The 22,674-nt window shown below is 44.0% G+C and overlaps 2 protein-coding genes across 2 annotated transcripts in view; one reads left to right on the forward strand and one right to left on the reverse strand.

Moving 5' to 3' along the window:
* Nucleotides 1–2,986, forward strand: part of ACSBG1 (acyl-CoA synthetase bubblegum family member 1) — a 55,707-nt gene extending 52,721 nt beyond the window's left edge. The window contains exon 14 of the mRNA XM_021098835.1: nucleotides 704–2,986. Within this exon, the coding sequence (XP_020954494.1) occupies nucleotides 704–715 (12 nt within the window). The 3' untranslated portion in view covers nucleotides 716–2,986. The remainder of the gene's footprint in view (nucleotides 1–703) is intronic.
* On the reverse strand, nucleotides 1,625–21,137 carry IDH3A (isocitrate dehydrogenase 3 (NAD(+)) alpha). The gene is made up of 11 exons (XM_001927338.5): nucleotides 21,027–21,137; nucleotides 16,396–16,458; nucleotides 13,386–13,469; nucleotides 11,739–11,853; nucleotides 9,682–9,869; nucleotides 9,074–9,207; nucleotides 7,862–7,964; nucleotides 7,696–7,760; nucleotides 6,599–6,683; nucleotides 5,751–5,903; nucleotides 1,625–3,165 (listed from the first exon to the last, which is right to left on the reverse strand). Exons 1-11 carry the CDS (start codon nucleotides 21,051–21,053, stop codon nucleotides 3,082–3,084), a joined length of 1,101 nt encoding a protein of 366 aa, XP_001927373.4. The 5' UTR covers nucleotides 21,054–21,137; the 3' UTR covers nucleotides 1,625–3,081.

Below are 22,674 nucleotides of genomic sequence, written 5' to 3' on the forward strand. Positions count from 1 at the left end.
CGGTAATGCTGAGCTACCATCAGAGCTTGACCTCATCTGTTGTCTGGTGCTAACAAACTGAACACAAGCTCAACCAGAGGTCTTCTCTAAGCAGTTTGTAGAAGTGACTTTGAAGTCTCCAATTACACAGCCAAGTGTGAGTCAGCACAAAATGGAGTTTGAAAGTGATATGGGGAGGAGTTCCCATTGCGGCACAGCAGAAACAAATCCGACTAGTATCCATGAGGATGCGGGTTTGATCCCTGACCTCGCTCAGTGGGTCGGGGATCCAGCATTGCCATGAGCTGTGATTGCAGATGTGGCCCAGATCCTGCATCGCTATGGCTGTGGTGTAGGCAGGCAGCTGCAGCTCTGACTCAACCGTAGCCTGGGAACTTCCATGTGCCATGGGTACAGCCCTAAAAAGCAAAAATAAAAATAAGCTTAACATCCAACATCTCAGAACTTTCACTGAACTGCAGAGATGATTTGCCTACTAGGTAGTTACTGTTGTGTAACTACCCCACTTCCTCTGTATTCTATGGGCCACTTAGCCTGGGACAGCATGGGAAGAAGCGACACGGGGGTGACGTGGGAGCAGGGACCATAGTGTGCCATCTTGGAGGCCAGCTTAATACCAGTCAGAGGACTCACTGAGTCTAGATCTTTGCCAGACACCTTCTCAGATGTCTCAGAGCCCAGGCTTCACTCATCTCTCTTTTAGGTCCCACAATGAAGCTGAAGCGACTCTCAGTTCTGGAGAAATACAAAGATATCATCGACTGCTTTTACCAAGAACAAACAAAGTAATCGGGACCTTCCTTCTCTGGTTTCTTCCGAAGACAGCAGGCTGAGTAGCTCCATCTGGGTGCACGGGCTTTGGGCAAGTGTTAGGTCTCCAGGTCGGGTACGGTCCTGGCATCTCCATTTGCTAGGTCTCATGCCAACAATAGCTGACAATTCCAAGAAGCTTCACGTGCTGATAGTATTAAGCGTTGCCTTTTGTCCAGGTTGACAAATGAAATCGGCTCTCCTTCCAGAACTAGGGCTGATGGTTTCTGGCCTTAGTGCAGGTAGATTAACAAGCTGCTAGCTCACTTAACAGGCCAGCCGGTGGCAGGCTGGGTGTAGGGACAGGGAGGAGGTGGTAGGAATGCTCAGTTGTAACACACCTAAGGGCCCGGCTGACTCTGGATCTCGCTGGACATTGCCAACCCCATCATCCCCTTACCAGGCACTCCACCATGCACACGCCAACTGACTTGGACGCTTAATAAAACTGCTGCTGCCTGTTGGACTGTATTTAACGTGTAATTTGAAATTAAACTTTTTAACAGAACCGTCAATAAGTACCTGACGCTTTTTTGTCAATCGAGCAGCAGACCAGGCCAGTGTGGTGGCTATTTAACCCACAGGATGCTGTGCAATAGGTCAACTAGTGACCCTTGGTGTCCTGGAATAAGCAAAGGTGCAGGAGAAGGTCAAGGGGAACATTCCAGTGAAAGCAGCCACCTCAGGCTAGTCTGCTACCACCATGCCACCCCAGCCACTCTGATACTTGAAGAAGCCATTCGTAGGAGCGAGCTGAGCCAGAATGACCTAAGGCATCTAAATGGGAGATAGGCAGACAAGGCGCACACCTCAGTCCACTTGGGAATTCTTTATTAGTGTAAACCCAAGAACCACTGATAATTAGCACAATCCAATAAAACAGAAGCAGCAGCAGTTTAAACAAAGTAAAATACACGTAAGTCCGTGAGTCTGGTTACAAGCCTGAAAAAGGACCCAGACGGGCTATTTGTTGCTGTTAGGAAAGCCCCGTGACCAGGGTGTACTATGCGAAGCTGCCGGTTTACAGTGTTACACAAGGACCAAGGAGGATGGGAGTTGCCTTTAGGGTGGGCCCAAAAGGTGCACGAAAATAGTGACTTAGTATCTGAGGATTAAAGAAAAATCACACTAGGAGTGGGGAACAGAGGAGAGACGAGGAAGTGCCTGAAGATCAGAAACCAAGCGCCAGTGTGGCACGAATTTTGTGAACCAGCTCAGGCTGAGTCTGCAGCTCATCTCTCATCTTGCCGGTGCTGAGGCAGAGGGCAGTGATTTGCGGCTTTGGGGGAAGGGGCAGCCAGTGAAATATAAAATGAATAGCCAGCACCCCAGGCTCCTCAATTGCTGTCAGATTATGTGTTCGGACCTTTTAGCAGTATCAGTGGGAGTGTGGTCCGCTTCCGGACAATGACATACATGCTGCGGGAGTGAAGGAACACAAGGGTCAGCTCCCACGTCCCGGCTCAGTGTCTGCACAGGGGCTGTGTCTCGCACGATGCCTGATGTGTGGCCAATGAGAAGGAAGGACCACCCTTTCACTTCATTAAAAGCTCTCGCTGAGAACATTAAGTCTCAAGGTAACAAAAATAATTGAACACACAATGCATTTGTGTCTGTACCCAATATATTATCCATATCTTATTAACAAAAATTACATTTCTCATTATATATTTCTTGGATCTGAAGTCTTTACTTATACTCAGTAATTCACGTAAAAGGACAAATCAGTCTTTACTTTCCATGTCACTAAGAAATATACCGTATTTACTGTTTTGATGGAAACTTTCCCAGGAAATTTCTCTTGTGCCTGTTTAGTTTTATAAGAATATCATCTTGTGCTATTGCCTCAATATTCTACTTTATTTCTGTTATATTTTTCACAAACCAAGGAAATCAGAGATTTTCTTTAAAAAGTTAGATTTTTCTCTTATTAATTCTGTATCATGGTATTTACAGTGGAAGAAAAACTTTAAACTGAAATGTAAGATGGTTAACAATGGCAAATGATACAGTCCACTTGAAGTGTACAAAAAAAGGATACCAGATAGACATGTAATAAATAAAACAAGCACTTGGAAAAAGTCCTTTGAAAGCAGGCCTAGGGACATCGCCTGCATCCTTTGCACAGATTTTTGTTAGGAAAAGGCCAGGTCTAGAAATGGACTCTGTCAAGAAACAAGCAACAAATGCATACAGAATGGGAGGTATTCTAATACAGGCTGAGATGGCATCCGTTAGAAGCAACTGATGCAAATATTGTTTGGAGCCGTCTTAATCTAAATCTTTTACTCGGCGACAGATTTCTTCTGTGAAGTCTGAGCATTTTGCGTTGCCTCCCAAATCTTTTGTTAAGCTCTGAGAAAAGGAAAAAGCAAAGATAGACAATATGTACCCACATGTCAAACCAAAGCAAAGATGTTTTTATCTAAAGCCCTCCCTGAGATACTGGCTGGGTGAGTTACCTGGCAGCTTTTTCATTTCAGTCCTAGGTTTAAAGTGTGACCCCTCCCCCCAGCCATCACCGCCTCCCAGGAGGACTTGGAAAAGCCAAGTATGATCAAAAACACTGAAAGAACAAGATGCTCTCTCTACAAAGGGAAGCAGGGAAGCTTTCCAAAATGTCCCCCTTGTCCATACAATAGACTCTAAGGAAACATTTGATTATGGACTTTTAAATGACAAAAAATCTAAACAAGAGGTTTCATAAATCTCCTGGGGAATTTTTAAAGTTTAAAAAACTTAAGACATATATATCTTGATCTATTTTTGGAGCCTAGGGAACAAATACTAAGGAAATATCTAAATCTCTTTTTTTTGTTTTTTTGGTTTTTTGTTTTTTTTGTCTTTGTGCCTTTTCTAGGGCCGCTTCCCTCAGCATATGGAGGTTCCCAGGCTAGGGGTCGAATCAGAGCTGTAGCCACCGGCCTACAGAGCCACAGCAACACAGGATCCGAGCCGCATCTGCAACCTACACCACAGCTCCCGGCAACGCCGGATCCCCTACCTACTGAGCAAGGCCAGGGATCGAACCCGAAACCTCATGGCTCCTAGTCGGACTCGTTAACCACTGCACCACAACGGGAACTCCTTAAACTCCCCTCTTTAGGAAAGAAATTCTCCTATATTCTGTTTTCTACCAGCTTATGCTCTCTTTCCTCCTAAAGAGAACTCAATGTATTTAAGTCTCTTGACCCACTGCATCCTACATTTAAAGGGCCTACTGTGTAACTGAGGCATCTCTCTGCTGGGCTCAAAAGAGTAGCTTCTCAAACACAGCATCAGGATAAAAAACCAGGAATTCCCGTCGTGGCTCAGTGGTAAAGAACCCAACTAGTATCCAGAGAATGTGGGTTTGATCCCTGGCCTCGGTTAAGGATCCAGTGTTGCCATGAGCTGTGGTGCAGGTCGCAAATGCAGCTCAGATCTGGTGTGGCTGGGGCATGGGCCGGCAGCTACAGCTGATTCAGCCCCTAGCCTGGGAATCTCCATATGTCACAGCCCTAAAAAGACAAAAAAATTAAAATTAAAAAAAAAAGAATAAAAAATATAATCATAAGCCCTTCGATATGACTATAAAGGGCTGTTAAAGATAAGCTTGGGTTTCTTATACTTTAGCTAGAAGAATTTCAAATGACAGAATTTTTTAAAAAGCATCCACCCTTAGAGCCATTATGCTATGTAAAACAAGCCAATCCCAAATGGACAAATAGTGTATGATTCCACATATGTAAGGTACCAGGGTATTCAAATTCATAGAAAGTAGAAGGGTAGTTGTCAGGGGCTGGGGGAACAGCAGGAAACAGGGAAATCACTGTTTAATGGGGCCAGTTTCAGATGGATGGGGGTGAAGGTTGCACAACAATGTGAAAAGTATTTACTGCCAATAGACTGTACACCTCAAAAATTATTAAAATGGTTGATTTTATACTATGTATATTTTATCACTTTTTTTTTTTTTTTAAAAAAAGGAAGAGACCTCAGATTAGGGATCAGCCTTTCAGGCCCAGCCTTGTGAAGCCACCACCTTCTCCATTCTCCTCCCACTTTCCAAATAATCCATCACAACCTGCCCGTGGGCCACAACTGCTTAGGGAAATAGTGAAGCTTGTTGGCTAAGAGCCAGACTGGACATGAACCCCAACTTTGCCTTGTAGGAGCTGTGAGACCTTGGACAAACACTTAATCTCTCTGTGCCTCAGGTTCCTCATCTATAAAATGGGATCAATTACAGACCAAGAGCCTTCAAAGCTCTAAGCAAGTACAAAGTACTTAACTCCTGACAAACCTAAGGACTGCATTATGGTATCTACGTCACAGAGTCATAGAGACTTGCTGAGATGAATACATACGAATATGAATATAAAAATCATGTAAGTGATCAATTACTATCAGCCATCATTACTTCTATAACATGTCTGTATTACTTTTACATCACAAACGCACATAGTATAACAAACCCCACCATGCCATAGACACGTCTGCATCTGTAGCTCCTGCTAGATCCCAAGCTCCTTGAGGCCTGAGACCTTCTCTTATTCTTCCTTTTACTATATTCCTCATGCCTTATGACGTACACAATACATGTTTGTTGGGAAGAAGAGGAAAAAGCTACCAAGAAAAGTTGATGGGACTTGGCCAGGATCCCACAACTCACAGGATAACTAGGCCTGATGTGCTCTGACGCCCACACCACTGCTCTTCCCCTTCCCACTGCAGGCTGGCGTCTCTAAATCAGTGCTTCTCAACCCTTTGCTGCTGAAATACTTGGATTCTCCTTCCAGACAATGCACACACCCCGAGTTCACTCAGGGAACCCGTGGTAAGAATGCCTGCTTGGCCTCCAATCCTTCAGCCCTCTTGGGAGGAACCATTACCTGTCCCGTCACACAGATGACACCTGAGGAGGAAATGCATTTTACCCGGCACAAGATTACTGATACCTTCCCATCCTTAATCGTAGCAAAGCACGCGGTCTCAATCTTTGCAGCGTGGTCGAAGAGCCCCATGTGGCGCAGCATCATCACAGCACTGAGCAGGAGGGCTGTGGGGTTGGCCATGTCCTTGCCGGCGATGTCAGGCGCAGTCCCGTGAACCTGCCCCAGAGTGCAAAGCAGTGCAATCAGGCAGGAGACAGGAACAAACAGCCCTCTTCTGGGGAAGCTAATCAGCCTTCCTCACTGATGGCAAATAGCTACTGCAGAGCGATTCCAGTCACAGGTCTTAGAAATAAGGCCTCAGAAAAAGAACTAGGAGTTCCTCTGGTGGCTCAGCAGAAACGAATCTGACCAGTATCCATGAGGACACAGGTTCAATCCCTGGCCTCGCTCAGTGGGTTAAGGATCTGGCGTTGCCCTGAGCTGTGGTGTAGGTCACAGACACAGCTCTGATCTGGCATGGCTGTGGCTGTGGTGTAGACCAGTGGCTACAGCTCCGATTCAACCCATATGCCTGGGAATCTCCATGTGCCTCGGATGAGGCCCTAAAAACACACACACACACAAAAAGAAAGAACTAAAGTAATTTTTATAGTGCAAAAACATGGACTAAAAATCTTATCTGGTCCACTTTCAGTAAAAAGTTTAAAACAAGGAAGGCTACATAATAATAAGGATACAAAAGAAATAAGAGGAAAATGAATGGATAAACCAGGTTTATACAAAAAGCTTCATTCTCTTTTGATAACTGGAAAAACTCAAAAGAGCTAGAACATTATTTACGCAAATAACCCCTCCTGCGTGCTCATGCCATTCTGACCTGATTTCTGCTTCAAGTGTCACCAGGGCCTTACCGACTCAAAGATTGCAACCCCGTTGGCTCCAATGTTGCCGCTTGGTGTCACACCAAGACCTCCGATCAATCCCGCACACAGGTCACTGGGGACAGGAAAGCATGTCAAAGGATATTTTGAAAGATAAAACATCTCAGCTGGCACCCAGACTTTCGTCTTTAAATACCATTCTCCACTCAAAGGGAACCTGGGCTCCTTGCAGAAATGGCTGACTCCAGGACGAGAGTTAGGGAAACACAGCATGAGCCTGAAGCACCTTTCACTGTGCCAGGGGGCAATGATGGGCTGGGGCAATGATGGGCTGGGTCAAGAGCACACAGAGACAGCTCCAAGGCACTGCCACTGGCCAAGTCCGGACAACCCAAGCAGCGCTATAAATGATGACGGAGATGGTTATAACCACTGAATAAAACAGAAACCTTGAGTCCAAATTGATATAGATCGATAAGTAAACAAGAGAGAAGGAAAAGCTTATCCTTACAGTAGAATGCCAACTAATACATGCAGAAGGAATGATGGACTTAGAAGAAAAGCACCATTTGGTCACCATCACGTGTATGTCTGTAGAGACAGAGAGAGAGAGGGGGGAAGAAAGAGGAGGAGGAAGGAGGGAGGGAAGCGGAGAGGAGAAGAGAAAGAGAGAGAGTAATAATGTAAGTTTGGTAAAATGTTAACATTTGGTGAGTGTGGGTGCTGAGTACACAGGAATCCTTTGTACCATTCTTGCAACTTTTCTGGAAGTCTACATTATGCCAAAAGTTGCAAAAAAAAAAAAATGGGTAAAAATGATGAAACACCTACCTGGCTGTACGTAATAAAATACTGAATTTGCTCAACCAACCAATAAAATTCTAAAAAATGGGAAGAAGGAACTAATGGTTAAGGAGGAAGAGCCCAGAGCCACTTGGGCAAAGCAGTGAAGGACTAACCCACCCAACATGTAACCACTGATACCACCACCTGAACTGTTAGAATTCAACTGGTAGCTTATAACAAATGCTCTTATTTTATAATACTTGATTAAAACTGTTAAGACACAATTTGTTTTAGGACATTCACAAATAAGCTTCAGCTTAAAAGGGTGTAGCCAAACTCACCTAAGAATGTCTCCATACAAATTTGGCATAACAAGAACATCAAACTGAGACGGATCTTGGACCATCTACAAAAAAATGCATTTGTGTGTTTAGCAATCAAAAACTGCACACCACACATGCACACTATGCATCATAAAAAAGCAGGTAAGTATGAATATATACTTACATTCAAACATACTGTATCAAGGTACATCTCATTAAATTTAATATCTTTACAGTTTTCTGCAACTTCCCTGCATTTTTGCAGAAAAAGCCCATCTGACATGCGCCTGTATTTAATCAAATAAAAATCGTTGAAAGCAAAGACTTGCAGAAAGAAAAAGATCAAATCAGAGAAGTAAGTAAGCTCAAGAAATTTAAATTCCAGAAGCCAAGACTGTCTGATTTCAATTACAGTAAAATTATTTTTTTGGCAGTTAGTAAAATGCAAATTGAAAATGTTTTAGGATAATTTTAGAAGCACCAAAGGGTAAAAAAATGTAAAATAGCTTAATCATAATAAAGGCTCTACTTTTATAGTGTTATTCAGCAAGAATTAAGAAATACCTATTAATCAGAAAATGTTAAAATTGCCTTAAAATGTTAACTTATTCAATTATTTAAATGGTTTTACTATTTTACATGCTCCACACTTAGATTAGCAAACTTTTAGGTTTTGGTCTTTTTATGGCCACACCCGAGGCATATGGAGGTTCCCAGGCTAGGGGTCCAATCAGAGCTGTAGCGTTGGCCTGCACCACAGCCACAGCAACGCGGGATCCGAGCCTGGTTTGTGACCTACACCACAGCTCACAGCAATGCCTCACCACAATGCGGGATCCTTAACCCACTGAGTGAGGCCAGGGATCGAACCTTAGTCCTCATGGATGCTAGTCAGGTTCGATAACCGCTGAGCCACGACGGGAACTCCGGGAAACCTGTTCTTAACACAGTGAGCTGGCCTGTGAATAGACTGGGGATGAGGAGAATTCAAACTGCTAGCACAAACACCTCAGATAGTATCAGCCCTCTGGGCACTATTTTAAGCCCTTGAGCATGTGGTCCTTTTAGAAATATTCCCGCTTTTCCACTCCTAACACAGACACCACTGCCCTTTTACCGATGTGGCCTCAGCTAACCAGCCACGGCATCCAGGGATGCAGTGTCTCGGGCTTCCTTTGCTGATGATTCTCCTTAAACTTTGGGCCCCGAATTCCTGCTCAGTCATCCATCCAGTGAAGCACATGAAATAGGAAGTTGGGATGCAAGAGAAATGCCTGACCCTCAGACTGGCTACAAGGCCAGTCTGCAGAGCTAGCAGGAGTCAATGAGCAAGCAGGAGAGAGGAGGAGGAAGCCCTGTCAATGCCTAGACAGAGCGCCGCCCCACAGGGACTCACATGATGTTGGCTTTGTGCACCGCCGTGACGTTGCTCCGGTGATTGTTCCGTGCGTATTCAAAGGCGAACTCGGCGATGCGCTTGCTCGCCCCCTCGGTGATGAGCTTGATACTCTGCACGACTCCATCCACGATCTGAAACAGAGGATGCCCGCCTCGCTGAAAGGGTGTGGCAACAACCGGGTCCTAGATCACTGGCGATGCGCAGGCAACACCGCCTGTGGCCGACTTGCAAGGCTAGCGTTGCACATGTGCCAAGTCAGTGGCGTTAAAGTTCACCCGAGCCCTATGAGCTAGGATTATAGGCCCCACTGCACAGATGAGGAAAATCGAGGTGCAGAGAGGGTCACTGAAGCTGAGGATTCAAAAATTCAAACAGAAGGTGTGTTTCGAGCCCATGCCCTGAACCACAGTCCCACTACCCCAGGCATCCATTTGAGCCCTACCAGCAAGTGACCCCAGTGGGACAACACAAACACCCACAACTCCCCACGGTGTGAAAGCAAATGGTTTTTGGGAAATATTTTCAACTGGGAATTTGAACCACTGTCCCAAGTGCACAGAAAGCAACCCAACTAAGAATGAAAAAAGTATCCAAAATGAACATACCACATGCTCGATTCCACTGTATTCTCCTTCCGTGTTCTCGCGAATGGTGACAATATTTACATCTGTGTAAGGGGTTTTATAGCCTTCGATTGAGACACACGGTCGGACATTAGCATAGAGGTCAAATGTTTTACGCAGCAATAAATTCATAGATGGGTGACCAGCAGCTATTGGAGTTTTTAAGGGGCCTGTAAATAAAGAATACCTAGATGACAATAGTGCAGTGACAGGGGGATTGGTTTCAGGACCCAGAAGATACAAAACATCCATGATGCTCAAGTGCCTTATATAAAATGGCACAGTATTTGCACATAACCTACACACATCCTCCCTAAACTTTTTTTTTTTTGTCTTTTCTTGAGCTGCACCCACAGCATATGGAGGTTCCCAGGCTAGGGGTCGAATCAGAGCTGTAGCCGCTGGCCTACGCCACAGCCACAGCAACGTGGGATCCAAGCCCTGTCTGCAACCTACACCACAGCTCACCACAACACCGGATCCTTAACCCACTAAGCGAGGCCGGGGATCGAACCCGCAACCTCATGGTTCCTAGTCAGATTTGTTAACCACTGAGCCACGAAAGGAACTCCAATCCTCCCTAAACTTTCAATCATCTCTAGACTACTTAAAATACCTAATACAATGGAAATGCTATGTAAATAGTTGCCAGCGAAAAAATTCCAAGTTTCGCTTTTTGGAACTTTAAAAAAAAAAATAATATCCTCAATATATGGTTGGTTGAATCCACGGACACACAACACCTGGATATAGAGGGCCAACTGTATTTGGAACTCCAATTTTTATTTTTTCCATTTTTCCATCAGAGCTGTGTTTAGGATCCCTTCTTTGGACATGAAGTAGCCGTGTGGTGCATCCAACAGGCATGCTTCACAAATCAAGGGACACTTTTACAGCAGAGCAGGTGTCATCTGAAAAGACAGGTGCTCTGTCTCTAAGTCTGACGTCCTCTTCGTTGTGAATGGGTCCATCCATTACTCGTCACTCTCAGGCAGCCACTCAGCACCTACTCCCAGTGTCCCCTACAGACCCGTCTGGGCTACCCTGTAAAAAGTGTTCTGCCTCTAACCTTACCTTCTCCCTCAGATTCAGATAAAGGAAGAAACTTCTTCAATGAAGTTTCTAGAACATCAACTACATTCCTTAATAATATGGAGCACCTACTGACTGAGGACCAAGCACTCACTCTATCAGGTCCTTGCCAGTAGCCAATCCTATGACACCACCTATGAGATGTTAACTCTACTGCTTTCATTTAAAGATGAAGTGGGGAAAAAAGAGGAAGAAATTCGGAGTCCCCATTGTGGTTCAGTGGGTTAAGGATGTGGGTTTGATCCCTGACCTCGCTCAGTGGATTAAGGATCCAGCATTGCCTCAAGCTGTGGGATAGGTCACAGACACAGCTCAGATCTGGTGTGGCTGTGGCTGTGGCTGTGGAGCAGGCTGGCAGCTACAGTTCTGATTCGACCCCTAGCCTGGGAACTTCCATATGCCCCAGGTGCGGCCATAAAAAGAAAGGAAAAAAAAAAAAAAAAAGAAGAGTTCCGTGGCACAGCAGAAATGAATCCGACTAGGAACCATGAGGTTGCAGGTTCGATCCCTAGCCTCGCTCAGTGGGTTAAGGATCCAGCATTGCCTCAAGCTGTGGTGTAGGTCGCAGATGCAGCTCGGATCTGGCATTGCTGTGGCTGTGGTGTAGGCCAGCAGCTGTAGCTCTAATTAGACCCTTAGCCTGTGTACCTCCATATGCCACAGGTGCAGCCCTAAAAAGACAAAAAGACCAAAAAAAAAAAAAAAAAAAAGAAAGAAAGAAATTTGCCCGAGCCTCCCAGCCAGTAAGTGTCAAGGATGAGATTCACATTGGATCTGTCTGGATTTAAAGCCTGTGCCGAATTCCAGTCTGTCACATGCTGGTATTTTGAATTAGGACCTGAAGCATGTGTGAATTAAAATAATAAAAATGTAAAAACTGTGCAAAAGATAAACATAACACGTGGAGCAGAAATCAACAATAGCCATCTGATCCACTTCAGTGCTACCTTTCAAGCCCATCTTGTTCTTATCCATGGACTCCTTGGCCTCCGGAGGGATCATCCACTTTCCTCCCGGTCCTTGAATGGCAGTGACATTCCGTTCCTCCCACTGAATAGGCGCCTAGATGCAACACCACAGAGCACAGTGAATCGGAAAGACTTACATGTGACGGACAGTTACACAATCATAAGCAAACTTCTCAACTTTGGATGCAGCTGATGACAACACATACAATAAAGGTCCAGAATATTTCTGGCAGGAAGATGTCACTCTCTACATGCCCAGAGGGATTCTCCACATTACCCTTGTCAGTCATCACTCCTAGCTGCCACCTGCCCACGTCTTTTTTTTTTTTTTTTTCACAATGACTCTTCACATGGTTATAATTAGAATATCATAAGAAGCAAAGAAATATGATTCACAACAATACATAGTATTGATACGTGGATAAATCTCGAAAATATTAAGTGAAAAGAGCCAATCATAAAAGCAGTATTAATTATAAGAATCCACCTACAGGAGATATCCAGAACAGGCAAATCAACAGAGAGAGAAAGCAGATTAGTGGCTGCCTGGGGCTGGTGATGGTCAGGGGTAGGTGAGAGCCATGAGGGCAGTAGGGAGTGACTGCTCGTGAGTATAGGGTTTCTTTTGGGTGATGAAAATGTTCTAAAATTAGACTGTGATGATGGTTGCCTAAGTCGTCGAATGTCCTAAACACCATTAAATTGAACTGTATACTTTTCATGGATGAATTGTACAGTGTATGAATTAAATCTCAATAAAGCTGTTAAGAAAAAAAAAGACCTATGAAGGAAGGCGATAGTTTTAAGGTATAAACCAGTGTCCTCCTTTCTTTTCACCCACACCCTTCAGTGTATCCACACACATCTGACAGCTGACTGGGCGCACACTAGGAACAGGAACACAGAGTAGGACTTGGTCCCGATTCACCAGCAGCTTCGGCTGAGTGAAGCGATCATATTCCAGTTCACTTGGGGGATAATACTGTATAAGCATCACTTCCTCTGTAGGAGTTCTAATGAGAAACTCCTATTGGGGAACAATGTATGTTTAGTGTAAATAAACTGAATTTCCTGACTTATATCTGATTTAATCTTACACAGTATTTTACCAAGCAGCTATAAATAGCAATCAAGCATCATGTCAAAGTCCAAATTTCCTAAATTCTCTAGATTTTTAAGTATTTACCTGCACCAAGGATGGGCTGTTAGAATAACCGCTCATACATGATATTACCACACCAGGAGAAAAAAAAATCTCCTGAAGTTGCCTATGGTTTCTTAAAATATCAATTCTATTGTCTTTTTTTTTGGGCAGGAAGACAGGATGAGGTAGACAGGTGACTTGGCAGGGGCTTATGGACTTTAAACCTAGGCAGGGTTCAAAAATCTACAAAGATTATGGTACTATTTAGATGACTTTACATATAAAACTGATGCCAACACGATAAACTATTGACAATGACAACAGCAGAACAACATTGTTAAAGTCGGAATCTGTGAAGATTAACAATAGGCCTTACCAACTCCATACAATGGTAAACAACTCACTTGAAGAGTACATAGACTCCAACTGGCTAGAAATTTTTCTACAAATTACTAACACAAGTATTTTTGAAGCCCACTTACTTTGGCAGCATCAAAAATCTTCATAACTGCCGCTGAAATTTCTGGGCCAATTCCATCGCCTGGAATTAAAGTTACTGTCTTAACCTGAATATAAGAAAGCATCAGAGAGGACCGTCAGAATTGATTTTTGAAGGCTTAAAAAAGAACATCCTTGACAAAGAAATCCAGTTTATGGGTTTTCTCAACCCCTAAGAAACATCTTTAAGGAAACAGACCTACCTTCCAGTGACTCATCAAGTGGAGGCAAGAATCAAAGGACTCTACAACTCTACTCCCTCAAGCTCAGAAGTTTTAAAAAGAGCTTCAGTGATGCTCTTTAGATGGAAAAAAAAAAACAAACAAACTTCCGGAGTTCTTATCATGGCTCAGTGGTTAATGAATCTGACTAGGAACCATGAGGTTTTGCGTTCAATCCCTGGCCTCGATCAGTGGGTTAAGGATCCAGCGTTGCCGTGAGCTGTGGTGTAGATCACAGACATGGCTTGGATCCCACGTTGCTGTGGCTGTGGTGTGGGCCAGCAGCTCCAGCTCCGATTAGACCCCTAGCCTGGGAACCTCCATATGCCTTTGGTGCAGCCCTAGAAAAGACAAAAAGACGGAAAAAAAAAAAAAAAAACCTTCCAAGTAAACTTCCCAATTGATATTTTTTCCCAAACTACAAAGAGACCAATTAATTCAGTCTGTAAAACCAAAGAGAACAAAAAAATTTTAACGATGTTCTCTCACTTAAATTTAGAGGGTTTCCCATGAAGGCAAGTGCTTTCCTTTCCACCGGGAGCCTGGAAAGTTCAGTTTCTCATGCAACCCATTCAGTTTTACTAAACACTTTCAGGCACTTCCAGAGTACCACAGTGGTCTGTCTTGGCACTCAGTAAAAAAATCAGACTTCACATCAAGAGAGGTCTCCATATTCCTGAACTCCTTTATAAAACTGGCTCCTTAATGATAAAAGTAATCTAAATAAACACAGCCAAGTTTATCTGGAACCAGTAAGAATAGCATATATGATCATACCAGCAAATTCTGAGTTACATTTTTAATGACAATTGTATTTATAATGTAGCATCAATAATCTATTTCAAAGGCTTCAAACAAAATTAAGCCAGCATTTCAAACAAAGAGATAAAAATGGGTAAAGGGAAACACGGAGAGGATTTAAATGAGAATTTCCATTTGGAAACTATATATGTCATTATCTGGGGACCTTCTTCGACCTAGAAGTTTGGCCTGGACAGTGGTCCCTGCCCTTTTTTGGTTCCAGTTGCCTGTCTACATTTTTTTGTTGTTGCTGTTTTTGGGGGTTTTTTTTTGTCTTTTTAGGGGCACACCTGTGGCATATGGAAGTTCCCAGGCTAGGGGTCGAATCGGAGCTGTAGCCACTGGCCTAGGCCACATCCACAGCACCACAGAATCCAAGCCTCATCTGTGACCTACACCACAACTCACGGCAATGCTGGATCCTTAACCCTCTGAGCAAGGCCAGGGATCGAATCTGGGTCCTCATGGATACAAGTCAGATTCATTTCCACTGAGCCACGACAAGAACGCCTACTTTTTAAAAAAAAAAAAAAAAAAATCACTGATTCAGGTTCCCCTGGTCTTTTGCCTTCCAACGATACTCCTTTAGTAGGTGGACTAATTACTGCCGAATTTTTCTATACAACTAATGAAATCTTTTCTTTTTAAAATTAGTTTCTCTTCCTATTTCTTTCAAATACAAACCTCTCCCCAACAGGCTAATATGTTTTTTAATAGATAGCCTGAAAATTAAATAATAGCAGACAGCAATGATCATCTCATGAGCTTTCAGAATGCGTTTGAAATGCTTAGCTTAGGGGAGTTCCCGTCGTGGCGCAGTGGTTAATGAATCCGACTAGGAACCATGAGGTTGCAGGTTCGATCCTGCCCTTGCTCAGCGGGTTGCCGTGAGCTGTGGTGTAGGTCACAGACGCGGCTCGGATCCCGCGTTGCTGTGGCTCTGGCGTAAGCCGGCAGCTCCAGCTCCGATTAGACCCCTAGCCTGGGAACCTCCATATGCCATGGGAGCAGCCCAAGAAATGGCAAAAAGACCAAAAAAAAAAAAAAAGAAAAAAAAAAAGAAATGCTTAGCTTAGCTATCCTTGAACTTGAAATGCAAGCTTCATTTGCATCTTTTGCAGCAAAAGCAGAGTCAAAAGAACCCCTTTGGCTTCTTCTTCCTGTTCTCCCAATATGTAATAACAAATGCCAAAAGAAAAAATCTACTTTACTTCTGCAGTACAGAAAGTAAAAGAACAAAGAGGTACTATGGTCTCATAAGCTCTCATAGAATAAAATGTTACATGGGAGTATAGGAATTATGAAATCCAAATCAGATTCTCTGAGAAGGGGGCAAAATAAAAACGTACAGGAAATCACTGACCCACAGTCTTAGATATGCTCTAAAAATGTGGTCTCAGCTTTTAAAGCACAGAACCCTAATGCTGGGAATTCTAAAAGCAGCAGATTTAACGAGAAATAAATGAGCTGCTAACAGGAGAGTCTATGAAGACTACGTAAGGACAATATATATAAGCCTATATAGGGCTTACAGATGTTTTAGGCAGCCCTAATTGGCAATCAATCTACTGTTTTCAGGGAAGCCCACAAAATAAAAATGCAAAGCAGTTTTCGAAGCTTCTCAACAATTTTCTCTCAACTTATACTAGTTTTGAAAAAAAACTGTCTTACCCAAATGAAATTGTGAAATAAAGTAACAGGCTCAGGAGTAATTTCTGTCTATTTTTAACAAGCCTCCTTCAATACATTAATGTGACAGGCTTAAATAGTCAGCTATTATACAATTCTTTTAACTGTGCAAATGACTTAATAGATGTATTATGCATATTGACAATAATTTAAATGTACCGTATAAGTGTGGCCAATTTTCCCTAATTTTAAATAAATGGAGATTAAATGCCACATGATGTGTTAGAGCATCCTTCTTGAGAAACTTCTAAAAGGAAAAAATAAAAGACATAATTATACTCACACCACCAGCAAAACCTCTGGTCACCTGTTTTTGGTTGCGGAAGGCCCCCAGCAGCCGAGAGACCTATGTTTAATATCAACAAAGAAATGTTATGCACAGAATTAAACCACATATAGTTAAAAGGGAGAGATGAAGCCACTTCTGACAACTTTGCACAGATGTATTCAGAAACTCCTGAGGAATATTTTTCTCATGTATCAGCTCAGCCTAACAAGCGCTCTCGAATTTGAAAACTGAAAAATATTCAATTTACCTTTGCTTTGAGAATTTTAATACTATATACATACTTTTAAAGTCAATGTTATGAATACAAGCTGTCAAAAGACATTGAAGCTAGAATGAAACTCTACTTTTGTAGCCCAAACATCAGATTTTTCTATGATCTGGAAGTTCTCAAGTCATCACTCTTGATCACACCCAATTAACACTATCACACTGGGTCACACATTCTAAGAAAACTAAGTTTTTTTTATTTTAACATGGCCACACCTGTGGCATATGGAAGTTCCCAGGCTAGGGGTTGAATCAGAGCTGAAGCCTATGCCACAGCCACGTCAACGCCAGATCCGAGCCCCATCTATGACCTACACCACAGCTTGAGGCAATGCTAGATCTTTAACCCACTAAGCAAGGCCAAGGATCAAACCTATATCCTCACAGAGACAACAGTGTGTTCTTAACCCACTGAGCCACAACAGGAATGCCAACTATTGCTAATATTATAGCCAGCAGCATCCTTACAAATCCTAGAGCCCAATTCATTTGTTAGATAGTGGAGACATGGATCCAAAGGGTAGGGATTTGCCTAAGGTCACAGAGTGACCACACAGAGACCAGAATCCAGGGCTCCTGACCTCTCCAGGGCTCCTAGTCCAGGGCTCCTCCAATTACACATTATGCCTATCCTTCTCCGTGGATATTAAGAAATTATACTTTATGATAAAAATCCAACAAAGTTTATTTAATACCATTTTGATAGCTGTGTCACACAGAATGAAGATTTTACATCAATTATTTTTTCTGGTAATGTAGGTAACATGATCATTACTGTTAATTGCTGGGATGGAGGAAATGTCCAAAAAAAAAGAAAAAAGAAAAAAAAAATGAGACCTAGCAATCCCGCTACCCCAAGATGTGACCACGGGTACATTTTTTCCCAGTTAACACTATCACACACCAAAAATGTGAATTTTAAAGGATTATTCTAAACAGTCATATTACATTATAATAAATATAATCAGAGAAATTAGGTACATAGACCAAAGGTATTAAAATTCATTAAAAGTTTTAAAGGTTCATAACTTTTTAAGTGCTAGATACATGGGCAAAGATACATCTGTTATATCCTGTCTCAGGCTTCCTTTCGGGGGGACAGTTCTTATAAGTCCTGAACCTTTGCGGTAACATCGGCATCTCACAGAGACACCAACCAACAGCCAAGACGGGATGAACAAACTGTATCCTCCAACCTGCCATCTACAGTCATCTCTGTGGACTGAAAATCAAAGGTAGGGCAAGACCCAGAAGAATGTGCAATGCCAAAACCACTGGCCAAAAACTTAATTCTAGGATGTGATTAATCCACCAGCAAATGGGCTATTGGAAGAGAGACCATTTAAAGGCTACGTTATAAAAGCTGCATGAGTCCTTCTCCTCATCCCCCCAAAAGAGAGAAAAAAAACATTCACTCAAACAGGTCCAGTCCAGGTCTTTGAGACAAGAGACCCAACCAAAATGAGTGACTCAAAATGAAAATCCATGAGGTGAAGATTTTCACATTTTGTTCACTGGTCGACCTCCAGTACCAAGAACAGTGCCTAGCTGATAGTAAGTATTCAGAATATTTTTGGAAAAACTGAGGCCAGCCTCAATCACCTTTCTGATGAGTCCCTCACTCCAGCAAACAGCTTTGATACTTGCAATGATTTTCTTTAGCAACCCATTTTTTCCATGTTTTTTATCTCTCCTTTGTGATCTTAGTACTGTATCTAAATCATTAGAATGACCCAGAACTTTAAGTAAAATGAGATTTTTTTTTTTAAAGCATAGACTGTCTTCTACTTTATAATATACATATACTACATAATTTTATTTTTATAAAACCTGGAGAGGTTGAATTAGTAGCCCTTTTCAAATAAGGACACTAAGGCCACAAGAGTACGGACTTAACTTTGGGGGGTGAGGGGCAAGGCAAAGCATGCAGCAGCTCAATGTGGGATCTCAGTTCCCAGACCAGAGAATAAACCTGGGCTGCAGGGATGAAACCGTGGAATCCTAACCACTAGACCACCAAGGAACTCCCTGGACTGAACTTCTGATTTCAGGTCCCAGGCTATCTTCATCCTTTTTTACCTTCATCCTCCAACTTAAAAATATAAAAACAATGTTGAATATATGGCAGGTACTCAATAAAAGCTTGCTGAAGGGGAATTGCCTCATTATAATTACAGTATTTTAGAACCAGAGAGCTCTTTAGAAACCCACCATTTTCTCTAAATAAAGCTTTTCTAGGAAAAAAAAATTAGCTTCAGATCTCTTTTTCAAATAAAACCTTAAAAGGAACTCGAATAGAGGAGCACTCTGATTGAAACTCACATCCAGTTCAGTATTCCCATAATCCTGGGACATCAGCTTCTGAGGCACTTTCTGCTCCAGTCCCTAAGGGAGAAACTTACCCACTGAGGTCAAATGACCGCCAAAGGTCACAAAAGGGGGACCATGTCAGAGGAGAACTTTATCCTCTGATTCCACAAACCTTCTGAATACCTCCTGTGTTTTTTTCTTGTAGACCACACTAAAGGCAAAATAAATTTACTAGCACATTTACCAGCTGTTTTAGTCCCTCATTCTTAATGTACTTGCCAAAGATGATTAGGTGTTCAGTGTAAACTCAGTGATTAAAGGACTGATTTCTATTTAGACAGAGACACGAGTTGCTTTACCTTCAGGAGCGAATGTGAAATAAGGTACCATCACACATAAATCACATGTAAATGCAGAGGATAACAAAGCAGAACCCAGTTACTGGGGGGCGGGGGGGAAAAACAACTACTGAGGAGTTCCCGTCCATGGAGCAGCGGAAACAAATCCAACTAGGAACCATGAGGTTGTGGGTTTGATCCTTGGCCTCACTCAGTGGGTTAAGGATTCGGTATTGCTGTGAGCTGTGGTGTAGTTCGCAGATGTAGCTCAGATCTGATGTTGCTGGGGCTGTGGTTTAGGCTGGCAGTTCCAGTTCTGATTAGACCCCTAGCCTGGGAACCTCCATATGCCAGGGGAGCAGCCCTAAAAAGACAAAAGACAAAAAGAAGTTAAAGAAATAAAAAAAAACTACTGATACCCAATTGTCTGCTTAAAGACTGTAAGATATGTATTTTTGAATTCCTTCTGCATGTTTCTTTCACATTATTTGAACCAATCCTCAAAAAGCTCTATGAAACAAGTATAGATATTTCACAGAAGGGCTTATTAAGGCTCAGAAATGTTAAGTAATTTGCTCAGGGTCACAAAGCCAATTAGTGGCACTGCCAGGATTTAAATCTAAGACTCCTAAATTCCAGTGCAGAGCTCTTTTCACTAAATAATATATATGTGGACTTCGCCTTAAACTCAAAGGAGGAATAAAGTATCAAATTTTATAGAAAAAAACTAAATTGCTTAGGTAGGTTCCTAGGGGTTCATTCTTTAAGAGCAACAGGAGGCTCGAGGGCCCATTCTTCTCTCTGCCTGTCAGTGTGTGACCTTGGTCACAGAGCAGGCAGAATGGGACTTAGACCTAGGAACGCAGAGACACCTGTTCTGATACCTACTTCCTGTGTGACCTTGAGCAATTGAGTTTTCAGGCACGGTTAGTTCCACTGAGGAACCAATGAATTGCAGCGATGCTCTGAAACCCTTTCCAGCTCGGGCATCCGAGCTGCCAAGGGGAGCTAAAGCTCTCCAGATCGTAGGATTCTCGCTAATGAAAGGTGAGAGGAAAGCGCTGCGGGTCTCCCTCTCCCAAGTGTTGAGACAGCAATTCCAAGGTGCAAGATGCCCTGTGTCCTTTGACGGGGAAAGAGCTACAAGAGCTCACTGGGAAGAGCTCCAAGGGAGAAAAAAGTCTGGCAAGAAAACGACCTCAGGATTCCCTCACCTGGGAAAACCTCCCAAGCCTAACGCACGTGCCCTCGGGCCAGGGAGGTTACGCGACCAGGGCTGGAGCAGACACGAGTGGAAGGCCCTAGCCGTGTTGCGGGGGACTCCAAGCGATCAAAAGACTGCAGGGCCGCAGCCTCGGAAGCGGCCAGGATGGCGGAGCCGGGGCGGCGGCTGCGATGACCTTCCCAGATTCCGCGCAAGGCCTGGCCTTCTGCCCGGGTAGATGCGGACGGCGGCACCCGAGTATCGCCGGGAGCAGGGCCAGGGCCCCCGGCCTTGACCTTGCTGCTGTCCCCGCCTCAGGCTTGACCTTCCGGGAACAGGGCTGCCTACACACTGCACGCGGCCAGGCACACAGGTGGCCAGGTCAGGTTCCGTAACTGTTCCCAACCAGCCGAGCGCCGCCGCCTCCCGGTCCAGGCCTGCGCGCCTGCCCCCGCCCAGCACGCCGCCAGCCCGTGGGCCACAAGCCGGCCTGCCCCCCCGCTCACCTTGGAGATCCACGCTGGCCCAGCCATCGCGCTCCCTCTGACCGCGGCGACGGCGGCGGCAATAGTACGCAGCCGCACAGCCTGCGCCCCGCCCGCCCGCCCGCCTGGCCCCGCCCCCTAGGCCCCACCCCCCCTGGAAGCCCAGCCCCGGCCCGCCTACGGGATTCTCCGAACTTGCTCCCGGTCCCCTCGGACCTCGCCGGCTCCGCTGGCCAATCGTCGGGCTCGCCTCGCGCCGACATCCGGAGCACAGGCCGGAGCCGCGACCCGGAAACTACTCGCCGGGATCTCCGGTAGGAGTCCTTCCACTCCTTCATTCATCGATTTCACTGTTTAGGGGGGGTGTTTGTTCCGCGCCCACTAGATGCCAGTCGGTCTTCTAGATTTGAGGAATTAACTTCTCTCATAGACTTTACAATCTCAGGGAGGGAGATAGATCATGTACTCGGTCCACAAGTATTTATTTTTTAACAGCTTCATTGAGGTATAACTTACATACCATAAGCATCAAAGTGCGATGATTTTTAGTAACTGTAAACAGTTGCACAACCATCACTACAATCCGGTTTATTTTTTAACGGCTTTTTTTTTTTTTTTTTTTTTTCACGGCCTCAAAGGCGGGATACAGAGGTTCCCAGGCTAAGGGTCTAATTGGAGCTACAGCTGCCGGCCTAGGCCACAGCCACAGCAACGACAGATCCGAGCTGCCTCTTCGACCTACACCACAGCTCACAGCAACGCAGGATCCTTAACCCACTGAGCAAGGCCAGAGATTGAACGTGAAACCTCGTGGTTCCTAGTCGGATTCTCTCTGCTGCACCACACGAAAACTCCTTAACAGCTTTTATTGAGGCATAACTTATGTGCCATAAAATTTACTCTAAGTTCAATGATTTTTAGTAAATGTAAACCGTGGGATAACCATCACCACAATCCAGTTTTTGAACTTATAGAAATGTTCCCTGTGTCCATTTGCAGTCAGTGCCAGCTCCCTGCAATTATTGATCTGCTTTCTGCCTTTACAGCTCTACAAATATTTTTGAGTGCCAGCTAGGTACCAGGCACTCTTCTTGTTGCAGGACTTACATACAGGGAGACAGAACACAGAGGCCCTTTTGCCGGGAAGCAGCGTTTTTATTCGTGCTGGCACTGGCTCAGTGGATTCATATCCAAAGGCTGAGCCCCTATACCCTCCATTATTTTTTTCTTTTACACTTTGGTCCCTTTGTCCCCCTCATAAGGTAACATGCCTTCTGTAATTTCTGAGTGTACAGTTATAGATACGCCTCCGCTCATCGATACAGGTTATGCTGCGCTGTTGCAGAACTGCGCAGGCGGCACAGATGCTGGTGTTGCATGTTGCTTTCCCTTTGTTCTGGGAGGGCCCGTTCTCCTCCCCACTGCATTCTAAGTGCTGGTGCGTACACACTAGTGGGATAGAAAGGTACCAATCCGGTATTGCACAAACGTGGAATTTAAAACTGTGCTAAGTGTCAAGAAGCAAGAATGCAAGGAGTCATGAGAAGGTAAAATCAGAGAACCTATTCAAATCTAACACAGAGGGCAGAGAAGACCTCTCTGAGGAACTAACATACCTACTCCCCTTCCTCCTCATCCTCTCCTCAGCAACCACACACAGTCCTAAAGC

This window comes from Sus scrofa, chromosome 7 (assembly GCF_000003025.6).
Source record: "Sus scrofa isolate TJ Tabasco breed Duroc chromosome 7, Sscrofa11.1, whole genome shotgun sequence".
NCBI lineage: Eukaryota > Metazoa > Chordata > Mammalia > Artiodactyla > Suidae > Sus > Sus scrofa.